This window comes from Mustela putorius, unplaced genomic scaffold (assembly GCF_011764305.1).
Source record: "Mustela putorius furo isolate JIRA1106 unplaced genomic scaffold, ASM1176430v1.1 tig00000193_pilon_pilon_pilon, whole genome shotgun sequence".
NCBI classification, from domain to species: domain Eukaryota; kingdom Metazoa; phylum Chordata; class Mammalia; order Carnivora; family Mustelidae; genus Mustela; species Mustela putorius.
In genome coordinates this window covers 1,426,549-1,443,282 of record NW_025421309.1, presented here as the reverse complement: position 1 = coordinate 1,443,282, position 16,734 = coordinate 1,426,549, and the positions used below count along the sequence as shown (strand labels likewise).

The 16,734-nt window shown below is 42.8% G+C and overlaps 1 protein-coding gene across 1 annotated transcript in view; it reads right to left on the bottom strand.

Annotated features, from left to right (window-relative positions):
* Positions 1-16,734, bottom strand: part of CORO1C (coronin 1C) — a 74,701-nt gene that overhangs the window by 36,157 nt on the left and 21,810 nt on the right. Inside the window, exon 2 of the mRNA XM_004779086.3 lies at positions 14,193-14,392. Within this exon, the coding sequence (XP_004779143.1) occupies positions 14,193-14,387 (195 nt within the window). The 5' untranslated portion in view covers positions 14,388-14,392. The remainder of the gene's footprint in view (positions 1-14,192; positions 14,393-16,734) is intronic.

The window sequence follows — 16,734 nt, the reverse complement described above, 5'->3', positions numbered from 1 at the left end:
AATCTGGGTTAAAAAGAGCTTTTATTCAGATACACTAATTTTGAGGGCAATCTGGAAGTACTAACACAAGTTATTCTTAATTCTACTGAGAAGCTTATGAAATGACTTTCTTTTTAAGGTGAAAATTATATAATCCTTGTGTAAAGATAGTGGCAGTATTGCTCAGTGAAGTCAGACATTTAAGAATAATAGTAAGCCTAGCTGCCATTCTCGGCCTAGTGCCCACAAGTTCACTAGCGTTTTCACAGGAACTTGAATGTCATTTAAAGAGCAACTGCAGTCAACTGCCCTCCTTCCTATCAAAAACAAGCACTTGTAAGAATAGCTAATACTCGGGGTGCCTGGGTAGCACAGCTGGTTAACAGTCCGACTCTTGGTTTTTTCTGCTCAGGTCATAATCTCAGTTTCATAAGATCAAGCCCTGAGTCCGGCTTTGTGCTCAGTGTGGAGTCTGCTTGTCCCTTTCCCTCTGCTCCATGCCCCCAAGCCCTGCTGCTCATATGCATGTGAGAGAGAGAACTCTCTCTCTCTCAAATAAACAAGCAAACAAATTGAATTAAAAAAAAAATAGCTAACACTTTCAGAATGCTTCTATTTCATGCTAGATCTTCATTAGATCTTCATTCTCACAAAGCTGCTTTATGATAGAGCAACTTTATTATCCCCATTTTCTAAATAAAGAGATGGAGTGAAGAAGGGGAGATCTGAACATCACTGACCAGCCAGCCATATAAGATTTTCATAGGGAAAAAATTCCCATTAGGCTACGGGTTGTGAAAAAGGCATGAAAGTCATGTTAAAAAATTACAGGCAGCTGGTCATCAGAAACAGAGTTAATAAAAAATGGTATCCTGCCAACAGCTGTTTCCTCTGGTTGTAACATCATCACAAATCCTTACAACAAATAAAACAGGGAAGGTAGCATCACGTTGCAGCAGAACAAAAAGGGAATCGACGAAATGTCTGATAGTGGTAAAAAACGAAAAAGGGAAGCAATGCGAAAACTGGCATTTTAAATGTGCACTGACTGTTTCACAGACAGGAGGCTCACCACACACAACTCAGGGTCAGCTATCTCAACTTCAAGGGTTACACCACTGAATAGCTTCTTACCCATAACAAAATCAATCAAAAGAAAAGCACAACATATTTTATCCAATGAGTACATTATTAAAAGGGCAGAGCTGGGCAATTATAAACTGCTGAGAGCGCGAGTGCATGGAAACTGGAGGAAACCATACAATAATGGCCTTATATGGTAAAGATATGGATGAATCATTTCTGAGAAACACTGTGCACGAGGATCTAATGAAAATGCATTTCTCATTCATACACATGACACATCCTCATTCATCATGCAGTGAATAGACCGAGGCATCCATGTCTAATTGCTGGCTTGTGAAGGACCACTCAGAAGGGACACCCACTGCCAGTCATGGGGACAACACAGCTCACCTGCACCTCTAAGCAGCACAAGTAAGTGAATGCTGAGGTTAGAAAAAAAGAGTTACAAGAATTTAATGCCTGTCCCCCCCTTTTTTTTCCCAATTAAATGGTCCTTTAAGTACTACCTGTTTTCCAAGACTTACATATAGATTAATTTCATTTACTAACTAATCAGGTCACTGTCTTCTTAAGGATGTGTCACACATCAGCTGCATCATCTAGAATATCACTCATTTTCTAGCATGGAATTGCAAGTTTAGCTGAGAACAATCCACCACCATTTAGACTCCCTGCTTTAAATAATGTTTAAAAATTTATCAATTACTTACTAGTCCCTGCCACTTGTCACAAAAGAGCTCTTATTATACCTCTCTAGCTAAAACTCCAAGTGGTGGGAATGGCCAGCAAGTCAACTCAAGTAGCAAAATGACCAAGATTACCAACGGCGCTGGCCCTGTGCCTAGTTCATAAACTTGTGACATATTAGTGAAATAGGTCAGGGCACTGGCTTACGGACTGTCATTATCTAAAAGATCCAACAGCCTACCCAGGGCCCAGCAACATGAGCCCCAGGGAAAATTCAGCCTCCAAAGTGTGTGTACAGCTGGCAGAGGGGAGAGGTGTGACAGCACAATTTCCATGTGGCTGGCCCGAGCTGAGGCTGATGGCTTTGACATGTTCCAGCCAGCAACCCTCATAGTGGCAGAAAACCACCTAGACACTACCACTATCATTTACTCTGCGTTTGGGGAAAGTTCTCAAAAATTTCAAAACAGCCACAAAACTCAAAAGAGCTCCTGGAAACTGATGCTTCAACTATATCCAGAGTTAGGCAACACTTTCCTCCAATAGGCATTTTTGCAGAAGGGAAAGTAAAAAGCAAAATTTAAGCACCAGTAAATACATTATCTAACTGCTCTAAGAAGGAATGATTGTGATTTTAAATAACCTTGAAAACACATTCCTCCTGAGGCATACCAAATTCACTGTAACTCTTATGACATGACATTTCTAGTTGTTAAAGACACTTCCCATCAATTTCAATGGTAAACTGTAACTTCTGCCACTTACATATCACAGTGTATCTTACTAGTTTCTCACACCTCATGTCAAAAAGGAATCCATACTTAGGAAGTACACAAAGTGCATTCATCCTACATGCCAACGGCAGTACTGTGCAATCAAGAAACTCTAAAGACACATGAACATAAGTGTACAGAAGTCTTCTCACACATCTCTTACTATAAAGGAACTCTACTCTGTGATTTTTTTTTAAGATTTTATTTCTTTATTTGACAGACAGAGATCAAAAGTAGACAGAAAGACAGGCAGAGAGAGAGGAGGAAGCAGGCTCCCTGCTGAGCAGAGACACCACCCCCCCTCCCAATGCAGGGCTCAATCCCAGGACCCTGGGATTATGACCTGAGCAGAAGGCAGAGGCTTTAACCCACTAAACCACCCAAGTATCCCTCTGCAATGTGTTTTTAAAGGAGCTGATAGTATACCAGAGGAACCTGCAAACATTTTCAACCTCCCAAACTCTCAAAATTCAGCACTGGGAAGCTTGCCCACATGACTTCTGCATTCTATAAAAGATCATTCAAAATGACTGTTTCTTAACGTAACAACAACCCCCAAAGTAATAAACATTTTTTTTTAAGATTTTATTTATTTATTTGACAGAGAGAGATCACAAGCAGGCAGAGAGGCAGGCAGAGAGAGAGTAGGAAGCAGGCCGCTGAGCAGAGAGCCCGATGCGGGCCTCGATCCCAGGACCCTGGGATCATGACCCGAGCCGAAGGCAGCAGCCCAACCCACTGAGCCACCCAGGCGCCGGTAATAAACATTTTCGACCCTCATGTTCGCTTGCTTAACTGGGGCTAGGGAGCATCTAGCGGGTCCTTCAAATGCACGCTTTCGTTAAAGCCACAAAGGATGCTGACCAGCAGGCTTACTGTTTCTCACAATAACCTAGGTTTCCAAAAAGTTAATAAACTTCCACAGTGCTGAAAAGTGACATGTTAATTCTACTAGTCAAATCAAGTATTCTCCTTTAAGATGCTCCACTTATCCCTCATACAAGGTCTTTCTAGCTGACATCCCAGAGTTCAGTCATGCAGACCCACACTACTCCAGGGTGTGGGCTTCTGACAGCAGTTCACACTGTCCCCCTCAACCAGTTCTGCACAGCAGCTTTCCAGCGCCTTTCCAACCTCTGATCCGCAGTCATCTCATCCAGCCTCTTCGAAATCTGTGCTTATTATCCAGCCTGACTGCACTACCTTTGGATATAAATGTCTAAAAAGTCCTTCCCTATCCTGACTCAAGGAACAAGAGACAAAGATTTTCCAAACTTTTCGTCCCTACTTTATATATTTTAGGGAGAAAAAATGCTGGTCAAAATAACTTTATATGCCCAGAGTTCAATAACTTTATCATTCTGTTCATACTTTAAAAGATCTTTTGTAAGGCACTGATAATGACTTCTTACTGGCCTCAGAGTAATACCTTGAGAATTTCTGAATCTCGACAAGGAGAATGGTAAGTCAAACATGTGCTTGGAAGCAAAGGAAAAGTTTTCAGCCCAGGCATAAGAGCTCTATTCACACTGTGCAGAGCTCAAAGGATGTCTACTGAAGTTTTTTTCAACTTCCTTTTTCTTGTTTCAGTATTATTTATGTGGATAAATGTTCTGTTGAAATCTCTTCGGGCCCTACTGCTCCACATGAAGAAGCTACAGAGTCTGTGATCGTGGGACAGGGCAGAGTGGCACAGGGAACATGACACGGACTTCTACAGCAGACCGGCAAGACTGAGATACACAATATATGTCTTGCTGACAAGCTGGCCACTGAGAGGGGCTGCTCCAGATCCAGGACTAATACAGCCTGGGGTGGTTTTACTTTAAGGGAACCAAAAACACCAACCTTAAGGGTAAGCAGAGGAGCCCTGGAATCAAGCACACAGTTTGGGTTACCCAGTCCTGTCAAGGAAGTGAGATCCTAGAGCTGCCAGAGAGAGGCAGTGTGGCTCTGTAGAGAGCTCATTTGCCTGTGAGCAAAGAACAGGCTTTATGGGCATTAAAAAAAAGTCAAGCAAATTATTTGGCATCATAGGTCCTCTTTAAAACCTGGGTCTAATACCACATAGACCATTTTAAAAGTCTTAAGAATATGAAAGAAGTTACTGTAAAACTATGGATTTCACAATCAGAAAGCAAAACACTGGAAGTTAACGTTTCCTTGCTCAACCATGCCTAAATATGCCATAGTGCAGAGAGACACTGTATTTCCTAACAATTTGTAAAGTGAAAACCTCATCAATAGACACAAAATTCCATATACTTCTGGTCTGAAAATAAACACAAACTAGGAATCCAGGATGAGGTAGAACCCAGTCAACATAAAATTCAGTTCACAAGCAAAAGCTGAAAAGCAAAATAACTACTGACCTAAGTGCAAATATAGGAAATTAAAACAAATTGTTCAATTTCACATCAGAAAGGAGAGTAATCAGTTGCCTAACCCCCTGTATTCAGCGAATGACACTGGGGATTTCTCCCTTAGAACCCTCTGTGAATGACAAAGAACTCCAGAGCTACCCCCTTTCAGTCCAAACCCTGCAGTGGGTTACGCACAAAAGCTTCAGAATAAAAATCCACCCTCCTGGAAGTAGAGATGAAAACCAGAAAAATACTATAACTTTTTTTTAAAGGTAAATGCCTTGCAGTTCCCTTCATGTAGTAGTTATGAACAAGCAAGAAGATGGGAGTAGAGACCCAGTTCTGTAGACTGTATCATTTACTCACAACTTAAAAGCTTAGCTAGATAAGAAACCCAAGTCACTGGTCCTCTAAGAAAGCCAACACGTGCTCCACCACTCACCCTCCCAGCTCAGCTTCCCCTGGACTCCACTCAGGTCCCACCCCACCAAGTACAGATATTCAACTCGGCAGCAGAAAATTTGCTACATATGGCTATAAAGGAGCCTTCTGGACAAATCAGGACTGTAGATATTTGTCCATTAAACCCTGGGTCTATTTCAGAGTAATGTGTGTTGGAAACCTTTTCTTTACTGCTTTGCCAGACCTGGGTTATAATGTTTATACAGTGAGGGCTTTTGGTAGCAGCACTTGCCTGTGTGCTCAGCACAGACTCGAGCTCCAGAAAACCAGCAAAGAGTTAAACGTTCTTTGCACTTGACTCAGTGGCTTCCCTTCACCAAATGCTCCCAGATCCCACCATTCTCTGAGCCACCAAGCAGCCAATCAAAGCAAAGGAAGGAAATTATCCTGGCCAGCTGACAGCCCCAGAGCTCTGATGGCCATATATGGTAAAAACCCTGTCAGGCCTACAAGCCGGCTGCTGTGGACATATCAGTGAACTGCAGCAGCAGCAGCAAAAGCCAGCCAAGGAAACGTACAAAGGACAGGCTGCCTGCTCATCTCCAGGGGAGGAGGACTGGGAGGGGAGGGTGGAAGCCGTCATAGGCGAGGGCACACTCTGAGTCACAACCACTCACTGTAATCAAAAATAGCCCCAGGGTACATTGTGAGGTTCCTTCTGCCAGGACTTTGTGCTCCATTGTTAACTGGGGGTGAGCAGGGTATACCCCCTAAAAGCCCCCATAGCAAGACTGTGGAAAACAGTCACTGGGAGAAAATGAAAGGGCCCTTCTGTGGCACTTCATGTGGTAATGAGGCCGTGCAGCGCTCGTGTGGCTGGCAGCTCGTGACATAATTTGGAAGTCATTGTTCTGCACCTGGTGCCGTCCCCCTGCATCCCCCACCCCCCCAACCCCCGCCTTGCAGCCTTTCACCACCCATACAATTGACAGTGTAAGGTGCTCCGCGCATCAGACAGCGTCTATTTCAGGAGGCAGTGAATGGGCATCCCATGACACATCAAGACGCTGGCACTGAATAAAATTCCCTGCCCGTCACACCAAAGCGACCATGTGCCAAATGCCCACATCTGTACAAAGGGCTACTGGCATTGCTACCCTTGTCCAAACTGGAGCACTGCTTTTTGTGGGAATGAAAACCGCGTGTCAGGAGTGTGCAGTAAGGGGGAGATGCAGCCAATGCAAATCCAGCAGGTGCCGGCAGTGATGGGGGGGGGGGTCACAGAGAAAAGCGCCATCGGGAGACTGCCATTCCTTTTGAACTAGTGCATGAAAGAAGGCACTTATCAGCACGGTGCCTGGCGCTTAAAGGAAGCGCTCCATAATGTGAAGTGCAGCGATTTCCTCACTGTGGCTGTCTCCTCGAGGCAGGGAACAAGTCCAGTACTTTCCAGACCTTAAGATAATTCTCAGAGCTGACAGAACCAAAGCCCTGACAAGCTAGTGTTTTTGTTATTAAGCATTCTAATGGCAGAAAAAGAAGGAATGCAAAAGATTAAGTATCAATTAGACCAGTTTCTATACATCCCCCACCCAAAAAAAACCTTTCACACTCAGTGGGGGGGAAAATGTTATTCAAAAATACACATGTACAAATCAAATACAGACCAAGAGGCCCAGGTTCTAATCCACAAAGACCCTGGAGCTCTGAGCCCGCACTCAGTCTGAGCTTTAATCCTCACACCTGCAGAACACAGGTGTGACAGCAACCCTACTCATGCAACAACTAAGACCATTTAGGAAGGGGACCCTCCAAGCACATTCTGAGGTCATTCTGGAGTCATATTCTTATGAAGATGACATGAAGTCGATGTTGCCTTTTCCTAAAGAAGACATAAGAAAGATGCTATGTGGATCCAGTTACGACAATATCCTAAAATGGAGAGTGCTGCTTATTTTCTGGTTCTTCTCCATTTAATGATGAAGGAAAACACTAATTTTGCACTATTTACACTGGAAGTGATGGAACAAAAAGGACAAAAGAAATGGTTTTTCGACCAAAAAGCGATCCTTCACCTCCTCTTAATCCCTCCAGTCGAACATTCCATTTCACCAGTTTCACTGAACGCCCCCATCTCTACACCCAGAAATCTTGGAATCTGAAGAGGGTATGTGGCTCCCACTTGATTCTCTGTCCTGCTGGGAACGGAGCACCTCTTCAAATTCATCAGTTTAGCAAATCAGCCGAGCTCTTCTGTTTCATCCCCAGTTCCTACGTGCAGAAGCCTGAATTCCAGCAGAACTTTTTCTGTGATGTCTTCCTTGACTTAAGAGCCTCAGTTGGAACTCATCTCTCATCACCGTGCCAGAGAACTTCATGTACACACAAAGCTCCCCATCAAAGAGATCAAAGTCAACTGTTACCAAAGCTTTTTAAGACCAAGAGCCCAACACAGGTCTTGGCACAAAGGAGGTACTCAAATATCTAAGGAATGAGTATGTGAACGAACGAATATGATTTTTTTGAAGTACTGTTTTAGAATTCATTAAGGCTTAAAGAACAATTAGCTCTTTACACATGCTCTGATAATATTACTGACAATTTTTAAAAAATAACCTTTACATGTAATAAATTCATTGCAAAACATTTTGAAGAAAGAACAGGTAATGATTAAAGTAGAAAATAAATACCACTGTCAGTCTCACCATCAGTATTAACATTCCAGACTTTTTCCCAAAAACAACATAATTTGAAGTTATACATAGGACAGTGACTATGACCTTATTAACACAATCTTTTTAGGTTATAGGATAGTATCATAGAACACAGGATAACCAAATCTTGCCATAAGACAAGACTGCTACTGTACAGAACCTCTTGCTACTGTATAGAACCTCTCAATTATTCATTTAAGATTTATTTAAAAATGTATCTGCATATATTTATTTTCTGTATAGAAAGTTTAAGATACATGCAAAGAGTGCATTTAAAAAAATGCACTCTGGGGCGCCTGGGTGGCTCAGCGGGTTAAGGCCTCTGATGCCAGGACATGATGCCAGGACCCTGGGATCGAGCCTCGCATCGGGCTCTCTGCTCAGTGCAGAGCCTGCTTCTCTCTCTCTCTCTCTCTCTGCCTGCCTCTCTGCTTACTTGTGTTCTCTGTCAAATAAATAAATAAAATCTTTAAAAAAAAAAAAAAAGAGTGCCTAAAACTCCCAGAAGGCCTTTAAGGTGACTGTAAGTAACTCATTTATTCGTGCATTGTGTGATCTTACATGATGAGTTAAGCGCTATATTCTGAGAATACATGAATTAGTTATCAAATCGCTGCTTAATAATTTACCCTAAAACTTAGCTGCTTAAGATAGTAAACATTTATTGTCTCATAGTTTGGGGGTCAGGAGTTCAGAAGTATCTTATCTGGGTGGTTCTAGCTCAGGGTTCTCATGAGTGATGTGTCAGCCGGGGCCATAGGATCCAACTTTCAAGACAGCTCACTCATAGGGTTGGTCAAGCAACGCAGACGATCAGTGGAAGGTCCCGTGGACCTCTCCACAGAACTGCTCAGGTCTCCTCAAAGCAGGCTGCATCCCAGAGAGACAAAGTGGAAGCCAGCATGCTTCCAGTTCCTAGTCTCAGAAGTCACACGCCATTAATTCCACCATATCCCAGTGGTTACAGAGTTCAGCCCTGTTTAATGCAGGAGGAAACCATACTACAGCATGAACAGAAGGAGGTGAGAATCTCTGGAGGCCATCCTGAAGGTCTAGCACACAGTCATCTGGTTTGCATCTTCCATGCAAGTGAATGTCAAAAGATCAAGAGAATGTAACTGTAATCATTCTCCCCTTATCTGTTAAGTGGCTACAAAAATATTACAGTACAATGGAATGATGCAGGACGTGGTACCAGCAGCATGGATAAGCAGCCAAGGGAAGCCAAAGGATGATTTTCACTGATTCAGTGAATCAGAAATAACATCTGAGTTGGATACTGAACAGTCAGAAGAGGTACTTAGAATTCTGACTGAAAGGAATCAAGATTTCTTCAATAAATATGACAGAATAACACTCTAAAGCAGCCCTTGGCAAGTCCTAATGCTCTAAGGCAGCAAATATATATGTACTGAATTAATTTCTCTCCCACGCATCTAGAAGGCATAGCATGCCCCATCCTTGAAGAGAATTAAGAAAATATTTATTGAAATGATTTTCCGTGGGACTGAATTCTTTCACAAAACCCTAGCTGAGAAAGACTACCAGATGAGTTGGAAAGATAGCTCACAGACATAAATAAAGCCATGTCACAAATATTCCTATACTCGGTTCCAAAAACAAATGGGAGAAAAGTAACTACGTGCAAGAAGGTACTGCACAGCCATACCAGAGAAGCTAGAAGGAGAGGGGATAGTTAACCAAAAGGGCGAAAGAGGACTGGCCACAACCAGCCCTCCCGAGCCCAGCGCAGAGCTACCTCAAAGGCAGTTACTGAGAGGATGAAGTCAGCCATAGTTCCAACAGCCCAAAGTAAGAATCGTCAAGGGAGGAAGGGAGAAAGCAATTAGGGAAGATGGGAGCCCTCCGATTTGTACCCTCCACCTAAGGACTGTTAAGAGATCAAGAGCACAGAATTCTAATTAATTCCCCCCACCCTTGTTTTAAGTTAGGATTTACACGTTCCCTGTAATTTGAAGCTTTAGTGTGTATGTGCACACGCGCACACACATGCACCTTCCCACAAACACTGGTGTGTATGAGCCACCAGGGTTCACGACAGGGATGGGAACGCCTTATCCCACATCACCAGTCGGCTACTCCACACAGGAGAGGCTTGTTCGTGCCCACACGGTACAGCGCACAGGGAGCTGAAACCTGTATGCTCTTGATACAAGGCAGCTTGCGTAATCGTGGGGCGAAAAACCCTTACAGCCAAAACCACAAAGCAAACTTCTGTTCTGCAAGACTGCTATTATTCATCCTCTGAAAGACCAAATAATAAGAAAATGTATAAAGCCACACCTTGAAAGTCATGACAGCATGGCATGCCATAGCTTGATGAGAGCATTGCGAAAGAGATCCTGCACCACGTGTGCTAATCTACACCACCCCACCTCAGGGCTGAGTACCTTCTGTAGTCCTCTAGCAGGGATCTCCTACAATCCCACTTTCCCTAATAAAACCTTAACAAAAACCTCATAAACCATACACTTAAAATAAACACACATCCATTCCTAAGCTTGCCTCTTGCTATGTATGTGTTTTAATGTATTTATCCCTACTACTCTTCACACTTAAGTCCGCAGAGATCACAATTTTCCCAGAAACTAACCACAAACCTCAGGAAGTAGCAATAAGAAGCCCTATTTGCTGCCGACACTAACCAGCTTTGAAGAGAAATTCATGGAAGGCTATGTTTTTAAATAGGAACCTTTGTGGAAGAGTCATAATAAGTCTTAAGATCAGTACATGCATATTCGGTATTAATATGAACAGAGAGCCCAAAAAGCACCACCAAAACTTACCTGCCTGCTTATAACCACAAAAAAAAGGGGCTGGGGGGGGCATTAACAAAAGTCTCTGAGGTAGTTATTAAAAACCATACCCATCTCCTACAATTCATGTTTAGAGGAATCCCAGACCACTGACAACACATACTGGAGCCCAAATGTATTGGGCTCCCAAGAGCATCATTTCATGCGATCTTAATTTCAAGTATCGCTTCACACTATATGTAAGAATTTGGTTGTTTTTAGATTTAAACAAAAGCAGCACCTCATTATAAAACTATTTCAAAGTTGTCCCAAGACTGAAGTTGTAGCAAGGAAAGAGTGACAAATCCATGTCCTATTACAAGTCTGTGACTGAGCCAAGCCAGTGTTCTTCCTCTATGCCACACTGACCCTCAGGGCTAAAATACAGACACTGTAATACACAAAATCCCACATAGTACCTGTGAACCCATCAATTATAAAAGTCATTAATACCAAGTACTGGCCTTATTTCCGATGGCTGGGCTTAGTTTATGCCAATGTCACCTCCACCAAAACAAATTAGTATTTAAGGAGCAAAGCCACACAGACCGTATTAAAGTCTGGGAAAATGACTCTTAAGGCTCCTCCAAAAACTAACACTTCTTCCAAACATGGCAATTTTTAAAGCAACTTACTCTACCTTAATTCCTATACAACTGGTAAAAGAACAAAATACTAATGCAAGTGAAAAATCATAAAAACCAGTTCACTTAGGAACTGCATATAGGTCTCCCTTAAATTACATAAATGAAACTCAAAGCTTCCCGTGGTTTGTAAAAGCAAAGATATGGCCACACAGCCTTATGTGGATGTGGAACTTCAAGACTATGTGAACTGAGAGGAAGATTAACCGTTTAAAAGTTTGGGCTTAATTGGCTTGTCCCATTTCTTGGAAGCTAAATAAGCAAATAAATTAGTCATTCTTAAATAGATCTCTCACTCTATAAAAAGGGAGAATAAAAACTCAAACTCCAAAATACATCATGGTGCTCCGCTGCCTGATCTCAGCTAAGGTAGCCTCTCAGATGGGCACCACAGACCAACCACACACAGCTGACGTTGAATTCAAACTCCCGCTCTACATCAGGTAAGCAGTGGTAATACTGTAATACATTATTTGCCACTAAACATTAATTTTCTCCACAAAATAAAGCTGAGTAGAAAATTAAAATTTCAACTGAATGAAAAGAGTCTCCTTTAAAATGTAATCAACAGGGCACCTGGTGGCTCAGTGGGTTAAGCCTCTGCCTTTGGCTCAGGTCATGATCTCCGGGTCATGGGATCGAGTCCCACATCGGGCTCTCCACTTGGCAGGGAGCCTGCTTCCTCCTCTCTCTCCGCCTGCCTCTCTACCTTCTTGTGATCTGTCTGTCAAGTAAATAAATAAAATCTTAAAAATAAAAAAATAAAATAAAATGTAATCAACAACTCTGTCAGTAAGAAGGTACATGTGGAAACACTAATCAAATCTGTTCCCTAAAGGCATCATCTACTATTTCTGTAGTGAGACGGTCCTATTGTATAATATCACATCATTCTGGCCACTAAAGTAAAAATCAGATGTTAAAATAAGTCAGTCATGAGGATCTGAGAGAAAGTAAAGTATAGAGGAATTAGAAGTTTTCCTAGTGAGAATTTTCCCTAGGAAAAAACATCAAAATAGAATGGGAAACAATACTTTGACAGAAATTCACTTTACTGTAACCACTTTCCAAATCACCCAGGCCATCATGATGACTACCCCTAATATACATGGCTCAGACTCATGGAGACCCAAGGTTCTCAGCAGAGTAGAAACAGCTGTAATGTGACCCAACACCTGCATCCTCACCAGTCCTGAGCCCTTATCATTAGAACTCAGGAGTCACCAAGCTTATTTTCCTCCTAGAACCCAACCAGAAAATAACTCTTTGCAGGCTCGCTTGCTCTCTCCATGCCCATCCTCCCAACGCCCCACTTATCTGCAGTCCTGGGATTTCCTGTTAAAGCAAGTACAGAGAGCCCTCTACAATATTCAAGAACAATCAAAAATTCACAAATCTCCTATCTTTCCCCCCATATTGGAGAGGGCTCCCTGAAGGGATTAAGGTCAGGAGACTGGGAAGCCCAGTAAGGCTGAAGGTCACACATAACAACTTTCAGTAAAGATCCTTTATTTCTACCACTTACTTGCACTGCTTAGATTCTATGCTGAAACTCAGTCTTGTCCAGACTTAAAACCCCCATTGCTTGTAACATTTTCTTAAGGTCTCATCCCATTTATCATTCAAAACACCAAAAAGTCTCCATCCTCATGACCTCACAGGAGGAGGAGGAGAAGGAAAAGAAAGGAGGAAAAGAAAGGATGAGAAGAAGAAGAAGATTAACTTAAAATTTTCTGCTCAGGGGCAGGTGGGTGGCTCAGTGAGTTGAGCATCAGAATCTTGATTTTTCGACTCGGATTATGATCTCAGGGTTGTGAGATCAATTCCTGCAGCAGGGTCTGCACTGGGTGTGGAGTCTGCTTGAGATTTTCTCTCTCTCCCCCTTCCTCTGCTCTTCCCCCTGCTTGCACACCTGCTCTCTCTCAAATAAAATCTTTTTTTTTTTTTAAAGATTTTATTTATTTGTCAGAGAGAGAGAGAGAGAGCGAGCGAGCACAGGCAGACAGTGGCAGGCAGTCAGAGGGAGAAGCAGGCTCCCTGCGGAGCAAGGAGCCTGATGTGGGACTCGATCCCAGGGCACTGGGATCATGACCTGAGCCGAAGGCAGCTGCTTAACCAACTGAGCCACCCAGGCGTCCCTAAAATCTTTTTTTTTTTAATTTCTGCTTCTTTTAGGTGCAAATGGGTGGCTCAGCCGGTTGAGCAGCTGCCTTTGGCTCGGGTCATGGTCCCAGGATCCTGGGATCGAGCCCTACATCAGGTTCCCTGCTCAGCAGAAAGCCTGCTTCCCCCTCTCCCCCGCCTGTCGCTCTGCCTACTTGTGATCTCTCTCTGTGTCAAATAAATAAATAAAATCTTAAAAAAAAAAAAATTTCTCCTTCTTTTAAAAATTGCACTTTTTGAAAAAACTTCTGTAAAAAATGCATGATTACTAATCAAATCATAAAATGCCTGTGCCTGCCCATGCTCACAGCATTGTTAAAATAATCTCTTCATCCAGAGAAGGCATACCCAAAATAGAGTTTATCATTTTGTTTGATGATTCTGTTAAGAAAAAAACTGATGTAGTTAGTGAAGTGTGTGGAATAAGCCTCAATTATATCAGAGTCTAATGGTCTCCACAGTCACACAATTCTTAGTGAACTATCAATCCTCCACGTCACTCTATTATGAAATAAATCAAGATTACCAGAGGGTGCCTCAGAGAGTAGAAAATCAGATTACTTACCTTGTGCAAAGGGAGCACAAGGAACGCTCCTCCCCCACTCGCTTCTATGATAATGGCAACAAATCTGGGATTGACAGCGCAAAAGGAACTATCCCAGGTCACTCGAGAAACCCGGATGTCATCATAACACTGGTCGTTTTTTACCGCTTGTCCAAATACATGCCGAAACTTGCTCTGTCGTACCACTCGCCTCATTGTGTCTGTGGAAGAGCAAAAAGTACATTAAAATCCAAACAGAGAGAAAAAAAAAAAATCAGAATATGGCATTTTTGTCTGCTCTCCTAAAAAGTAGCCAAATAGCAAACCCAAATTTCCTTGAGTAGCACATACTCAGAGAAAACAAAATGCGTCAGGGAAAGAATTACAAAGAAATGAAAAATTCCTAACTCAAGATCCAGAAACAGCTCATCAGTTTTAATTTCAGGAGAAAGATCAAGGCAAAGAATGAGGGAAAATTAGCCTTTCAGAGTTGGGTAGGAATTGGAAGATAATTCACTCCAACCTTTTCCTTTCATTGCTAAGGAAACTCCAAAGAGAAGTCATCTGGTGAATCTGAAGTTAATGCAAATCCCCCAAAAGTTATGATACTGTGGCTTTTTCCTCAGTGTGCCAAGGTGATTTTTCAGTTTTAAGCATTTTTCCCAGACATCAGCTCTCTCACTGAGGACTGTGCCCTAAGACCAGTTATGTGTAGTGGCAAATTCAAGAAACATAAGCAACCATCCTTGTCTTCAAAAGCCTTCCAACATAGGAAGAGTATCAGAGCACCTTAAAACAGGACTTCTGGTCCTAAGTGCTAACAGGAGTTTTACCAAGGCGCCAGACAGGTCAAAAGCCAGAGCCTAGGAAAGAACAGCAAAGGTTTAAACAGAAAGCAATGTGATAAAAGTGCTATTCAGAATGACAAAAGGTCTAACAGTAGCACAGGACATATTAGATGGGAAGAAGCTATAAGCAAGGTGCTGGCTGAACTGTGGCAGTAAACAAGCCTGAGAAAGTTCCAGAATGATGGTAGCAGTAGTAGTCAGACAAAGGAAAGGAAAAACTCAGGGAGGGGAAATGGACAGGTTTTCATGTCAGAACTGATCATTCACCACAGCCACTTCCCAAGTAACCAGGGGACTTGGAAAAGGGGAAGTGATGCCAAGCTGGTGTTCCTGGGCTTCCTCATAGATCACTTCAGACTCCACATTCCACTAGGTATCCCAGAGACATGTGCACTGAAAGCTTCGTGCATTAGGATCACAAGGCCTCACCTGATCCAGGTTCCCTAGGCTGCAGCCAATATAATTTTCCTGTTTGCTAATATGCAGGGCATTCTGTTCATATTGGCTAGGACAGAAGGAGAAAACATGAGAGGAAATGGAACACTGTCAAACCTGACAACTCAGCTGAAAACCAGCACCCCGATCACCATGCATAGGAAGGTTAACACCTGTCTACTCATGCCAAATGGGACACATGGTGGGCTGCTGCTAATTCCTTCCCTCTGATTCTCTTCCTCATGGCTCTGGGCCCACTGCTAAATGCAGAGAAAGATCATTTATACTTGCCAGAGCCTCCTTCTACCCTTCCAAGGCATGTGCAAAAGTGGCCTCTTTCCAAGTCTAGGGCATGTGGCTGGGCTGAGGCAACAAACCCTTGGCAGGCAACTGAGCACCCGTGTTCCTCAGCCCAGCTGTTGCCAGAACTTTCCAGCTGATTACCAGGACCATACATTTAGAGCATTTGGTAGAGGAGATGGCAAAGGATTTGCTTCCACTTGGCCAGAGTCTGTCATTTGTGGAATAGCGTGAGTATTTCTCAAGTATGAATAGGTAAGACAGCTTCCGTGAGCTGGTGAGAACCAAAAGAAAATCACATCCATACAGAAGTCAATGTACAGCCAGATGGTCTCTGGATCCATTTCCCTATATAGCCATCTGCACAAGTTAGCAAAAGCTAAACTCCCCACTGGTACCTTCCAGCAAATGTTTCAACAGTAAGTTAACAGAGAAGAAAGGAAGGATTGCACCATATTTCAAAGAGTTATTATTGTTCATGTATGAAGTTTTTACAGATTCAAAACATAAAAATCCCAGTAGAAAGTTATACAAAGGACATGAAGAGGTAATTTACAAAAGAAATATACTTATCTCCACCCCTTCCTGAAATCCTAATAAAATGCCAGTAAAGGAAGGAAAGTAGGTAACACCAAGGATAGGACAAAGAACACTGGAAAGAAGCCTACGAAAGAGCAAATGTGGGGGTGCCTGGCTGAAGAGTAAATGTGACAAGAAAATCTGGGAAGAGAGAAAGAGATCATGCACATATAATGACTGAAGTGTGAATGTTCTCCATTCAGCTGAGGGCCTCAGAAGGAGAGGCTCACAAAAGGATGCCTGCCCAAGCTCACAGTGAAATCCCAGAGCACTCAGAGGAATAGCTGTGTTATCTCTGAAGACAGGGATGTGGAAAACAGGCTGCAGAGAAAATTGAGTGAAAGCCTAAATTAAGAGCAGCTAGACACTCAGATACCCTCCTCCAGTGCTGCACAGTAAGG